The sequence below is a fragment of the Pseudophryne corroboree genome, chromosome 1, assembly GCF_028390025.1.
Source record: "Pseudophryne corroboree isolate aPseCor3 chromosome 1, aPseCor3.hap2, whole genome shotgun sequence".
NCBI lineage: Eukaryota > Metazoa > Chordata > Amphibia > Anura > Myobatrachidae > Pseudophryne > Pseudophryne corroboree.
The window spans coordinates 505,305,112-505,318,839 of record NC_086444.1 but is presented as its reverse complement, the minus strand read 5'-3'; the positions used below and the strand labels follow the sequence as shown (position 1 = coordinate 505,318,839).

The following is a 13,728-nucleotide window of genomic DNA, read 5'->3' as shown; positions in this document are numbered from 1 at the left end:
ACTGTTAACTGGGTTCAGATCACAGGTTGTACGGTGTGATTGGTGTGGCTGGTATGAGTCTTACCCGGGATTCAATATCCTTCCTTATTATGCACGCTCGTCCGGGCACAGTATCCTAACTGAGGCTTGGAGGAGGGTCATAGGGGGAGGAGCCAGTACACACCACCTGATCCTAAAGCTTTTTAGTATTGTGCCCTGTCTCCTGCGGAGCCGCTATTCCCCATGGTCCTTACGGAGTCCCAGCATCCACTACGGACTACGAGAAATAGATTTATCGGTAAGTAAAATCTTATTTTTCCATTTTATTTCTATTTGTTGCTAAAAACTAATTAAGAAAAGAGAAGATGAGAAAAGCAAAAGGAATAATACTGCCTCAACTAATGAAATTATGAGGGATTTAGAAGAGCTACTGCCTCCTAGTGTGAGATATGGGGCCAATAAATCTGATGAAGAAAAAGGTAAGATTTAGCTCTTAATAACTTATGATAATGGTCTATAAAGTGCACAGAATAAGGATAGGTTTTTTTTAGGATGTAAGTGCTTGAATACAGAAGATTTTACATTTTCAAGTAAATATCATCATCATCATCATCGTTTGTTACGCTCCACAAAACTCAACTGTCCGAGAGTAAGAGTTATGAATCTTGGAAAATAAAATAAAACAAAACATAAAAACAGAATGTATGAGGTTGACAAAAGACATACAGATGTGAGACAGAGGGTAGGGAGGGCCCTGCTCATGAGACTTTAGTCAGTTCATCTCATTCAGTATTTAGGCTACAATAAGTTGTACATTCAGACAGCCAGTCACATGGGCTAATATAGAGTTGGGTGCAATATCTACCAAAAACGTAGATATAAATTGCATCCATAAAAACACGTACGTTTTGTGATATGCAGACCAGCATGTATCCTAAGATGCCTGCAACTGTGCATAAAAATTATCCCACACTCACTACTCAGGGGTGTGGGAATAGCCCTAGTGTTATCAACATGGAATTGGCTTTCCAAGGAATGGGGCTAGGATGGGGTGGGTGGGGGGGGGGGTGTTACAATCTATTTTGTGGGTGTCAAAATAATCACAGATGGATTGTGGATGCAACCCATACCTTCGGATTGTCAGAGACCTAAAATGTGCAGTCTAATGTGCCAACGGTATTCACCAGGACACAGACAGACATGTAGTGGATGTGACACACTTGGGCAGATATGTAGTTGGATATGCTACAGACAGGTAGCTGGATGTGGTGACATAGTCAGGCAGACAGATGAATATGACACAGGCAGGAAGACAGGCATGTGGATGTTATTCAGACAGGTAGGTGATGGGACACAGGTAGGGAGGTCAATCCTTCCCAGGGCAAAGGGATGCAAAGCAGGAAGGTGCAGGCTGGAGAGGCGCTCTCCCTGCTCTGCAGCCCTGCTGATGTCCCCTGATGCTACCGGCTCCTGCGCTTGTCACACTGTATGATAGGCAGTGGCGCCAGCAGCTTGAAGTGTCCCCTCACACCTGTGACAGTGGCAGTGTGCAGGACTTGAAAAGGGAGTGGAGCTACATGTGAATGAGGGACGGAACTACATGGAACTGAGGGGGCAGAGCTACATGGGACCAGGATGCTACAGAGGAGGATAAGCTGCTAAAGATCCGGCCAGACAGATTTTAATAGGTAATTGGAGATAAAGAGAGTGAGAAAGTGCATGTGTGTGTATTTGTGTGTGTATGTATGTGTGTGTGGTATGTGTATTAACGGCACTAATACTATGGACAATATATGTATAAGGGGCACTACTGCTGGGGGCATTATGAGTATAAATAGCACCACTACTATGGGCAATATGTATAAGCGGAACTACTACTTGCGGCATTATGTGTATAAGCGGCACTACTACTGGGGGCATTATGTGTATAAGCGGCACTACTAAACTGATTAAGATTGTACTACTGTGTGGCGTAATTTGAAATGGGGGTATTATTGTGTGGCCATGCCCCGGTACACGCTGTGCATTTGCAAAGTATTGGAGGGTGCAAATGTATAGTTTGCAGGGGGGGATGCACCGAACACCTTAGCACCAGACAAAGTTGCTGCACTTTACTGGGCTTGATGGGCTCCTACACAATATTAAGCACCTGTCCCATGACTTTTGGCACATATCCCATTACTTTTGGCACTTCCGCGTATATTGCAGTGCACATGTACTGTAAGTCATTAGATGTCACATTAATAACAAAAGTATCCAGGAACAAACATTTAAAACCTAGTACTGTCTTTGGTAATTAAGAACTTTGGAGAACTATGTGGTGACTGACATATATGAAGAACATTCTAGAGCACCCATGGATTATTTTTAAGCATAGACTTGTGATTTCACTGTTGCTATTATAAATCACTCTTTAATTTTGGTTCCAGTGATACTGTTCTGCCTTCTGTACGAATTTAAGGAAGATGGTATTGAGGCATCTGCTAGCATGATCTTAATTTCTGTAGAGAGAAGGGAATAGACATGTGGAGCTACTCGGAGATGGAGTGGTGTGGGATAATTAGTAGCATCAATGGGACTAGTATCAAGTAGGTAGTTATAACTTGTAGAGCAGAAAAGTGGTTCTGGACAGGGCGTCGAGGCAGGAAAATTGACTGTAGAGCTGCTAATATAAGAAAATAAAGTTGGGACGTCTCGGAGCTGAGATGAGCAGCACTGGTGGGGACACTTGTTGGAGCATGTCATATCCACTCAGATCACCGCCCATAACATTGCATGTGATATACTGTAATCTAAATGTCATGAATGCATAATTGCTGCAACCCAGTTTATATTTTAACATAATTGCAATGGAAATAAGGCAAGAAGTTATTGCACTGTTTAGTTTTGATCTATGAAACCCACAATTCTGGATTTTTGTTGGCTTTTAATTACCACTAGATCTTGTGGCACCAGGTGTGAGTTATTTATATAGCTGCAATATGTTACTGTTTTCTACATTCTCATGGATGGGAAATTTTTGCTTAACTGGCTAAAAATTCAAAAAGCAGTTAATGGTCTTTGAAATTGCGGAATGTAAATAAACACATGGCACAACACTGTTGATTTTTAATAGACATTTGCAATATTAATAAAAAAATAACATATCTAATTTCAATGTTTGAATTGTTTTCTCTTAGCTGATGAAAAATTCCTCACGACTAAGGCAATCAATGAACCAAGTACTAAGACTAGTGTGCAAGGTGTACCTGTGAAAAATGGCCCACATCTGACTGTTACGAAACCACTAACTCCTTCCCAGCTGATAATAACGTCCTCTACTCAGAAACTTAATATGAAGACCTTAGGGCTGCGGCCGGGACAGGGTAGAGGACGGAGCCCTTCATGAAACTTGTTTGTGAATATTTTAATTTAAAATTTTCAAAAGTTTTTATTTTATTTTCTGCTATACAGGTTGAGTATCCTTTATCCAAAATGCTTGGGACCAGAAGTATTTTGGATATCGTATTTTTCCGTATTTTGGAATAATTGCTTACCATAATGAGATAGCATGGTGATGGGACCTAAGTCTAAGCACAGAATACATTTATGATTCATATACATCTTATACACAGAGCCTGAAGGTAATTTTAGCCAATATTTTTTACAACTTTGTGCATTAAACAAAGTGTGTCTACATTCACACAATTCAGTTATGTTTCATATACACCTTATACACACAGCCTGAAAGTCATTTAATAGAATATTTTTAATAACTTTGTGTATTAAACAAAGTTTGTGTACACTGAGACATCAGAAAACAAAAGTTTCCATAAGTCACTCTCACTCCAAAAATTCCGTATTTCGGAATATTCCGTATTTCGGAATATTTGGATATGGGATACTCAACCTGTATTAATAAATGTTGTAATTTAGCAAATTAAATGCAGTCATATAAAAGCGTGTAAAGCTCAATGGTACATGCTGGCACCAAGAAGTGTTAATTATTAACTGTTAATAATAAAAACTAAAATAAATCATCAATATTTGCCTTTGTTTTTTTTGTGTTTTTTTTAAAATAAGGTCAATGGGGCTTATGTAATAGGTTCCAAGTTAAAGTGTTTTCTTCTAGTTTTCCACTATACAGTATTTAAAGCGAAAATCAGTTATAGGGCAAAACAAGCTTTATACGTAATTACACCTTTAAATTTAGCAGCAAACTCAGAGAAAACTCAGTGGTTCCTGAAACTCGGAACCTACTACGTAAACCCCAATATCTGTGTTACTAATTGAGAATATAACATGTTCCATTGTTTTCCCTCTAACTGCATTCAGCATCTCAAGGCCAGAACAGAAACACTGTATAAAAAACATTGTGGCGTGTGTGTGTACACACAAAGTATATACACAATATACATTGGTATGTACACAATATACAAAGATGCCAAGTTGTCTCCAATGGAGCTAATTAAGTTTGTGGCAAAGTTCTTTTATACAAGCTCTAACACCTAATCGAATCTCATTCATTCACACTGCAGCAATCCACCTATACACAGAACGTTGTCACGCCTCATCGCCTCTCATTACCGCTGTGTCCTAGGCAGACAAGCATTCATTCATTAGAGCAGCACATGGCCAGGAGTGGTCAGGTAAGCAACACCAATTAGCATCACTAATTTCCATTCTCTTTAGACAGAACCAGCGGAACTATTGTAAAGTAATCTTAAAACAACATAATGTACCTTTATTATATTAACCTTACCAAATACATTTAAAAAAAAAATATGTTTATTAAGGAAGAAAATGGAAATACACACACATTACCACAATAACTGTAGAATATTGACAATAGGAAAATACAGGGATATCAATGAAAATGATGATATATAGGAATGTTTATCATAACTTTTGTTCAATACAAATCACATAAGAAATCGAATAAGAGAGTAGAGCTAAGGGGGAGGTTCAAAATGTAAAATGGGAGACTAACAACATTTAGTGTCAGCAAGAAGTCAAATAATGCGATCAGGATAGTACGAGAGTTGAGGCTAAAAGGGCGGTGATCCCTTCATGAGTACCTCAGTATTGTACCATGTATTATGTTTAACTACCTTGCGTATGTTGTCACGAGTTGACTGAGATAGGGATATGATATAGGGCAACCATATTGCAAAGAATTTGGAAGAGTTGGAGTCTGCTCTGAGAGAGCATTCTATCCAGTCCATTTGATATAGATATGTCAATCTAGGGAGCAGAAGAGTCATGGATATAGGGGGTTTATGTATCCACTGAGAAAGTATGGTCTTTTTGGTGGCTGCCGCAATCCGTGCTAATAACAGTTTATTACCTGGGGACAGTGAAAGACAATCAGGATCATACTGATTCCAGAAAGCCCAAATTAAAGTAGCCGTGAAAGAAATATTCAGGGTCGTTGCAATGTAGGTACAAACATATTTCCAGAACAATTGTATTACCGGGCATGACCAGAGGCAGTGGATGATATCGGCACCAGGAGAAGAACATTTGAAACATTGACAGTTATCAGAGATGCCCGTAAGAAATCTAAGACGAGGAGTGTAGTATGCACTATGCAAAATTTTTAAATGCATTTCTGAATAGGAAGAGGAGACTAAATGTTTATTAAGTAGTAAGTGCCAGCGTATTACAGTTTGTAGATCAGTTCCCGGCAAGGTATCTGTCCATTTAGCTAGGCCTGTAGTTAGACTATTCAGATCTATCTTACGCCTGGTGTATGCATAAATAAAGGATGTGGGGCAAGGAGAGTGAGGAGTCAATCATAATTGGGCGTCTAGGGGAAAGTTGTAGTCCGCAGGTCGTAAGCGTAATATCAGTCGCGTTGCAAAATTGCGGACCTGAAAATATGCAAAGAGTGGTATATGTAGGTTCGGAAATCTGAGTTTCAATTGGGACAGGGTGAGTACTTCGGTGCAGGTGACATTCAATAGTTGATATATCAAACGCAAGCCGTGAGAATACCAATTTTTGATAATCGCGTCGGTCTCCCCTCCTTGAAAGTCTGGATTATTTAAGAGTGGTTGGAATAAGGAGCAGGTCACTGTAAGTCCCATGCGTTTTCGTATATCGGTCCATGCCTTACACTGGGAAAATAATAATGGATTCGAACGGAAGGGTTGCAATGAGTCAGGAAAATGTAATATGGAAGGCAGGTTACCATGAGGTAGCATAGATTGCTCTAGTGACAAATTAACATACAGTAGTTGGCAGAGCCTCCAACCCAGTCAATAGCATATCTGTAATTAGCGGCCAGAGAGTAATCTTCTGGACATGGCAAGTTCACACCCCCCAGCGTAGTTGGTTGTTTCAATTTAAAAAGGGCTATGCATGGGCGTTTATTCTCCCAAATAAAAGTATTAAGGGATTTCTTAATTGTTTGGATTTCGCGTTTAGCTAGAAGAAGCGGATGCATTTGGATCGGATATAGTAGACGGGGGAAGGAAATCATTTTATAAAAGTGGCATCTACCTAAATATGAAATTGGTAAGTTTTGCCATCGTGCAAAATCGTCCATCATTTTATTAATAGAGCGAGAGAAATTTAGTGCGTATAGATCGGCTAATTTGGATGAAAAACGTAAGCCTAGGTAGGTTATAGAGCTAGCGGCCCATTTGAAAGGGAATCGGGAGCCCCAATTTTGTGTAGTTTTGGGGCCTAGAGCCAGTGCCTCCGTTTTATCAAAGTTGATTAGGAAGCCCGAGATCAAATGGAAATCACGGAGTATGGCCAATAGAGAGGGGAAGGCCTTTATGGGTTCATTAAAATAAAGTAACAGATCATCAGCAAAAGCCGATACTTTCACTGATTGTGAGCCAATTTCTATCCCTTCCCAAGTAACATCCTGCATGCAGGTGCGTATTAACGGGTCAAGGGCCAAATAAAAAAGTAGGGGAGAGGGGACATCCCTGGTGCGTACCCCTATGTAAGGAGAAGGCGGATGTGTTCAATCCATTAATAGTGAGGTGTGCCTGCGGATTAGAATAAAGCATATTAAAGACTCTAATAAACTCTGCTCCGAATTCTTGAGTATGGAAGATTCTAAGTAAGTGTGTCCAGGATACCCGGTCAAACGCTTTATCAGCGTCGCAACTGACCACTAGCGCTTTAGATGTTGTAGAGCCATCGACACTATGTATTGCTGCAATCGGGGTACGTACATTATGTACTGATGTTCTAGTTTTTACAAACCCGGTTTGGGCAGGATGTAAGATACGTTGCAATATTAATTGGAGTTGAGCGGCCAATAATTTGGTGAATAGTTTTAGGTCCTGGTTTAGAAGGGATATAGGATGATAGGACTGGACAAGTGAAGGGTCTTTACCCGGTTTAGGAAATATTACTATTCTAGCTTCGGTGAATCCCGAAGGGGGAGAGGATCCTTGCAATAATGAGTTAAACAATGTTAGCAAATAAGGCAACATATGAGGAGCTAGCATTTTATAATATTCTGCTCCGAACCCATCAGGGCCCGGCGTTTTCCCATTATGGAGTGATTTAATCAAATATAGCAATTCCGTTTCCGTTACTGGGTCCGTCAATGATGCCCGTTCCTCCTCCATTAATGTGGGAAAGCCTGCTTTTTCCAGAAATAACATATCCTCAGTGGGGTTATCTAAGGGTGCTGCATATAAATTCTTATAATATTGTAAGAAGGTATCAGATATGGTTTGCGTGTTCATAGTTGAAGAAACTGAGTATGTGTGTAAGTGAGTAATGCGAGAAGGGACTGTAGATGATCTCACTAAGTTAGCCAACAATTTGCCTGACTTTTTACCACCACGGAAAAATTTGTTTAGTTGGACATCATAGGAAAAGTTAGCTCGTTCAGTGTATAACGCGTCATAAAGATGTTTTGCGGCCCGCCTCGTGGCTGGAGAATCATGTAATACCATAGCGTCATATGCTGCCGTCAAAGCTTTGCTCAGATCATGCAACTGGGCGTTCAATTGCTTGCGTTTTCTGGAAACATATTCAAGGATTTGTCCACGGACAACTGGTTTGGAAGCCGACCAAAACAAGTTGATGTCGTTGACATGAATTTTGTTATCATTTACAGAGTTAAGGAAGGCCTGGGTAAGAAATTGACTAAAATCTGAGGAATGTTCCAGATAAGCAGGGAAACGCCAATTATGGGATCTAGTCAAAGGGGTATCTAAAGTGATCGAGAGCCAGATTGGGGCATGGTCCGAGAGTGAAATGGGTTCTATCGTAGCATCCACAATATGTTGCAGAAGAGAATCCGCAATTAACCAAAAATCTAATCTAGAAGAGGAGTGGTGAGGGTGGGAGTAGAAGGTATATTCGCGAGCGTCTGGGTTGCGAATTCTCCATGGGTCAGATAGTCGTAAAGAAGAGGTGAGCAGTGTGAGCGAGGTAGGAGTGGCAACAGTAGACAGATTAGGTGTGGACGTCCTGTCAAGACCAGTTGACTGTACACAATTAAAATCTCCCCCCAAAATAATTTCTCCCTCTGCCCAACCCTGCAACTTCGAGTATATATCAGAGAAAAAAAGATGCATTAGGGCCATTAGGGCAGTGCCGTAACTAGGCATTTTAGCGCTGTGTGCAAGAAACGACAGTGGCACCCCCCCCCCCATGTAAGATAGGGGCAGTGCGCACCGTAGACGCGTGAAAAATTTATAGGGGCGTGGCTTCACGGGGAAAGGGCGTGGCCACAAAATAATAGCAATTCATACTACGGTGCACAGTAGTCTACATTATTCAAATTACGCTGCACAGTAGCGCCACTACACCAGGTAGAGCCCCTTATATACATTACAGCAGACAGCGTCCCCCTTTTTACACATTACAGCAGACAGTCCCCCTTTTTACACATTGCGGCAGCCAGTCCCCCTTTTTACACATTGCGGCAGCCAGGCCCCCTGTTTACACATTGCGGCAGCCAGTCCCCCTTTTTACACATTGCGGCAGCCAGGCCCCCTCTTCACACATTGCGGCAGCCAGTCCCCCTTTTTACACATTGCGGCAGCCAGGCCCCCTCTTTACACAATGCGGCAGCCAGGACCCCTTTTTACACATTGCGGCAGGCAGGACTCCTTTTTACACATTGCGGCAGCCAGGACCCCTTTTTACACATTGCGGCAGCCAGGCCCCCTTTTTACACATTGCGGCAGACGGTGTCCCCCTGAGAGAGAGAGAGAGAGAGAGAGAGAGAGAGAGAGGGATATACTTACCCACATTTTATTATGTATTGATTTATTTATTAATTTATTTATTTGTGTATATTAAGCCCAGGGAGGGACCTCCAACTATTATGCCCGGAGAGCGTGGGCGCCGGCCGAATATTAAGCCCAGGGAGGGACCATCCACCGGGGACGGAAGGACCAGGGGAGAGGCCCCTCCACCCGACCCACCCGGCCGGCAGAGGCGCTGACCTTCGTTCCGAACGGATTGTCCCTGACCAAGTCCCCATGACGAGACACTGCGTGCGCTGCCGGCCCCGCCGGCCGGCGGGTGTTCCCCGGCTGTTCAGCCCCGGGGAAGGGGCAGCCCGCCTCCGACTATTAAGCCCGGAGAGCGGGGGCGCCGGCCAAAAATTAAGGCCAGGGAGGGACCAGCCACCGGGGACAGAAGGACCAGGGGAGAGGCCCTTCCACTGACCCACCCGGCAGGCGGAGGCGATGAACCTCGTGACGAACAGATTGTCCCCGGCCAAGTCCCCGGGACGGGACACTGCATGCACCGCTGGCGAGCAAGCTTCGGGTGCGAGGGCACGGGATGCCCCATATGCCCACCCCCGTAGTCAGCCAAATTTTGACTGACTTTGTGGCATTTGGTCATAATATCAGAGATGGTAGCTCAGGCTCCTCTAGTTTCTCAGCTTTACACGTGCAACAAATGTCTGATCTTATAGTTACTCTCTTATAGAAAAGTTCAATGGTGACAACACATCATCAGTAGGCCGAAACAAACTTAACCACCAGCGCCCAATATCTCAACCTGACACCAAAGTGAGAAATGATGACAGCGGACCCCCCCCCCCCCCCCGCCAAGGTGAAGGGGTTACGAAAACCTCCCACAGCGATGACATTCAACCATGGCCAGTGAAGGAACCAGCAAACCTCTGAACCCTGCAGTGCTAGGCTGCAGGTAGGGTAGCCAGAGGAGGTGACCCCTCCAGTCACCATCACCACCCTGCAGGGCCTGTCACACACCCCACCGTGGGGAAAGAGGTAGCTGTCACCCCTCTCCAGAATGGAGAGGACTACGGACAACCTCAATCGAGAGCCCCCACCCGTGCCACAAGCAGGCATCAGGGAATCCAGCAGCCCTCTGGATCCTGAAGTGATGCGGGAGAAAGCTTCAGACGGGGCGTAGAAGCTGCCAGTGTAGGTGACACCTCCGGCCAACATCACCACCCTGCAGAGCCTGTCCCGCACCACACCGCCTAAGGTGGACAAGGATGGCTGTCACCTAACCCCCCCTCCAGGGGGCAGACATCCTCAATCCATCCCCGACCCATGCTGTTTGGCCACCAGCAAGCATTGGGGAATCCAGCAGCCCGCCAGATCTTGCAGTGATGCGGGGGGAGGCTGCAGACGGGGCGGAGCAGCGGCCATTGGAGGTGACCCCTCTGGCCGACATCACCACCCTGCGGAGCCTGTCCCGCACCCCCACCGCCTAAGGGGGGACGAGGGTGGTTATCACCCCACCTCCGAGATGGAAAAGGAACTGACAACCTCCCGCGACAGCCCCCATCCATGCCGCTCACTCGGACTCAAGCAAGCATCGGGGAATCCAGCAGCCCTCCGGATCCTGCGGTGATGCAGGGGGAGGCTGCAGGCGGTGCGACGGCCGGTGGAGCATACCCCTCCAGCCGACATCACCGCCCTTCGGAGCCTGTCCCGCACCCCGCCGCCTAAGGTGGACAAGGGTGGCTGTCACATCCCCCCCTCCGGGATGGAGGGGGGGCAGACATACTCAATCCATCCCCGACCCATGCCGTTCGGCCACCAGCAAGCATTGGGGAATCCGGCAGCCCTCCGGATCTTGCGGTGATGCGGAGGGAGGCTGCAGACGGGGCGGAGCAGCGGCCAGTGGAGGTGACCCCTCCGGCCAACATCACCGCCCTGCGGAGCCTGTCCCGCACCCCCACCGTCTAAGGTGGACAAGGGTGGCTGTCACCTCCCCCCTCCGGGATGGAGGGGGGGCAGACATCCTCAATCCATCACCGACCCATGCCGTTCGGCCACCAGCAAGTATTGGGGAATCCGGCAGCCCTCCGGATCTTGCGGTGATGTGGGGGGAGGCTGCAGACGGGGCGGAGCAGCGGCTGGTGGAGGTGACCCCTCCGGCCAACATCACCGCCCTGCGGAGCCTGTCCCGCACCCCCACCGCCTAAGGGGGGACGAGGGTGGTTATCACCCCACCTCCGAGACGGAAAAGGAACTGACAACCTCCCGCGACAGCCCCCAGCTGTTTTGGGATACAGCAGCCCTCCAGATTCTGCATTGATGCGGAAGGCTACTGGCAGGATCAACAAGGTAGCTCTCAGTAGCCAGTGGTGACAGGGGGTGAGCCAGCCACCGCCATCTCTTAAGCAGCAGGAAACCCCACAGAGAAGAAGGAGCCACACACCAAGCAGGCACCAGCAAGAGGAGTAGGCCCGGTCGATGGCCGTCAGTGCGGGTCAAGTGAGAAGTTTGGAGTCAGAAGGACAGTGGGGCCCGCTCTGTGTGGTGCCCAGGCACCAGTGCACAATTACCACCCCCCAGATAAAGGGGGACAACACCCACTCGATCTCACATTTTTTGCCTCACCCAAAAACCCGTTCACTAGGAAACCAGTGCAAGCCGCCCTGGGCGACAGTTTGGGTAAGCAGCGATTTAAAAAGGTCGCCTCAGGCCTCCCGACCCATATCCCCGCTGGTCGAGGCGAGGGTGAGCCATCCGCCCCCAGGGAACCCCGCTGCCCCCAACCCATCACATCCCGATCTACACCTGACTGGTTTCATCTTGTCCCGGGGGGGGGGGGGGGGTGAAAGGGTGTAAAAATTTCATCTCATAAAGGGCTGTGCCACTCTCCAGGATACTGTCAATGATACATGGGTAGTCCCAGCCCCACTCAGTGCGCAGCTTCCACTGGCTCCCTCCAAATGGGCCTCCCACTCTCCCTTTTTCTACTGGATGGACACCAGCCAGTTTGCTCAGAGACTGTGCTTCTCTCTCACACCATACGAGACCCACCTTTCTCGCACACTTTCTATATCACTCAACCTCCATCCTGTCTGGCTCTTCTCTCCGCAGGGCCACACAGCTGAACCCTTCCATGCAGCCACCTCGCCATGGTGGCACACAGGGCCCTCTCCAGGGGCTCAAGAGGAGCGGACATTGACAGACCACATCCTTGGTTCATGGTGGCACTCGTGCAGTTCCCAGGAAATCATGTGCTCCACCAGTGAGCTTTGCTAGGTGATGGGGACACTTCCCCTGCACCCCTGGTGTTGTCAGGCACCTGCTGGGCTGATAGACAGAGCAGACCATACTGACTACAGTCAGAAACAAGGCCAACCCAGCTCTGGCCAAGAGCACTGGGCGGACATTTGGGGACTAGTAAACCCTTACAGTGGAGGGTTTCCAGACACGCCGTGGGCAAAAGAAGGGCCTTGTACACCTGGAGCTGGCCAGGACCCCTGGGATCCGGCCAAGCAAATGGCCCTTCCCGCCGGGGCGCAGGGAGCCACATCGATCAGGTTGCAGGACAAAGAAAAGAGGACCTTCTATCGAGTACCCATCTTTTCCTGGCTGGACTCTGTTCTCATCCTGTGAATCTCTCAGCAGGGTTCTCTCAGACGTAGCAGGACAGGTGATGCACGTGACACTTTTGCATTACACTCTCCTATTTTCCCCAGGCTCTTGGAACCACTCCCAGCCTGAGGGTTCAGCCATACACACTCATCAGCATGACTTCCACAAATTGCAGTACCCAGTTCAGCACACTGGGGGTGTTGCTCCCAGGAATAGGGAGCCGGGCCAAGCCCGGTCCGCAGGCTCCAACCGGTGCCCGGTGGAGCCCCATTTCGGCCTCGGAGGGGAGATCAGAGGAATGAAAGACTGGAAGTCCCGGTGGGACTGCAATTTCCCTGTCTGCCACAGGGGGGCGCTGCGCCAGGGGACAAGGATCCGGGCCAAGCCCGATCCGCGGGCTCCAACCGATGCCCAAGGAGCCCCATTTCGGCCTTGGAGGAACGAAAGACTGGAAGTCCCGGTGAGACTGCATTTTCCCTGTCTGCCACAGGGGGGCACTGCACCAGGGGAGAAGGAGCTGGGCCAAACCCGGTCCGCGGGCTCCAACCGATGCCAGGAGGAGCCCCATTTCGGCCTCGGGGGAACGAAAGACTGGAAGTCACGGTGAGACTGCGCTTCCCCTGTCTGCCACAGGGGGGCGCTGCACTAGGGGAGAAGGAGCCGGGCCAAGCCCAGTCCGCGGGCTCCAACCGATACCCGGAGGAGCCCCATTTCGGCCTCGGAGGAGAGGTCGGAGGAACGGGAGACTGGAAGTCCCGGTGGGACTGCACTTTCCCCGTCTGCCACAGGGGGGCGCTGCACCAGGGGAGAGGGAGCAGGCCAAGCCCGGTCCGCATGCTCCAATCGATGCCCGGAGGAGCCCCATTTCGTCCTCGGAGGGGAGATCGGAGGAATGAAAGACTGGAAGTTCCGGTGGGACTGCGCTTCCCCTGTCTGCCACAGGGGGGCGCTGCGCAAGGGGAGAGGG

General features: G+C 47.8%; 1 protein-coding gene across 1 annotated transcript in view; it reads left to right on the top strand.

Annotated features, from left to right (window-relative positions):
• Window positions 1–3,947, top strand: part of LOC134993526 (transmembrane channel-like protein 2-A) — a 133,189-nt gene extending 129,242 nt beyond the window's left edge. Inside the window, exons 18-19 of the mRNA XM_063950886.1 lie at window positions 335–458; window positions 3,159–3,947. Coding sequence (XP_063806956.1) covers window positions 335–458; window positions 3,159–3,367 — 333 coding nt within the window. The 3' untranslated portion in view covers window positions 3,368–3,947. The remainder of the gene's footprint in view (window positions 1–334; window positions 459–3,158) is intronic.
• Window positions 3,948–13,728: the final 9,781 nt, after the last annotated feature.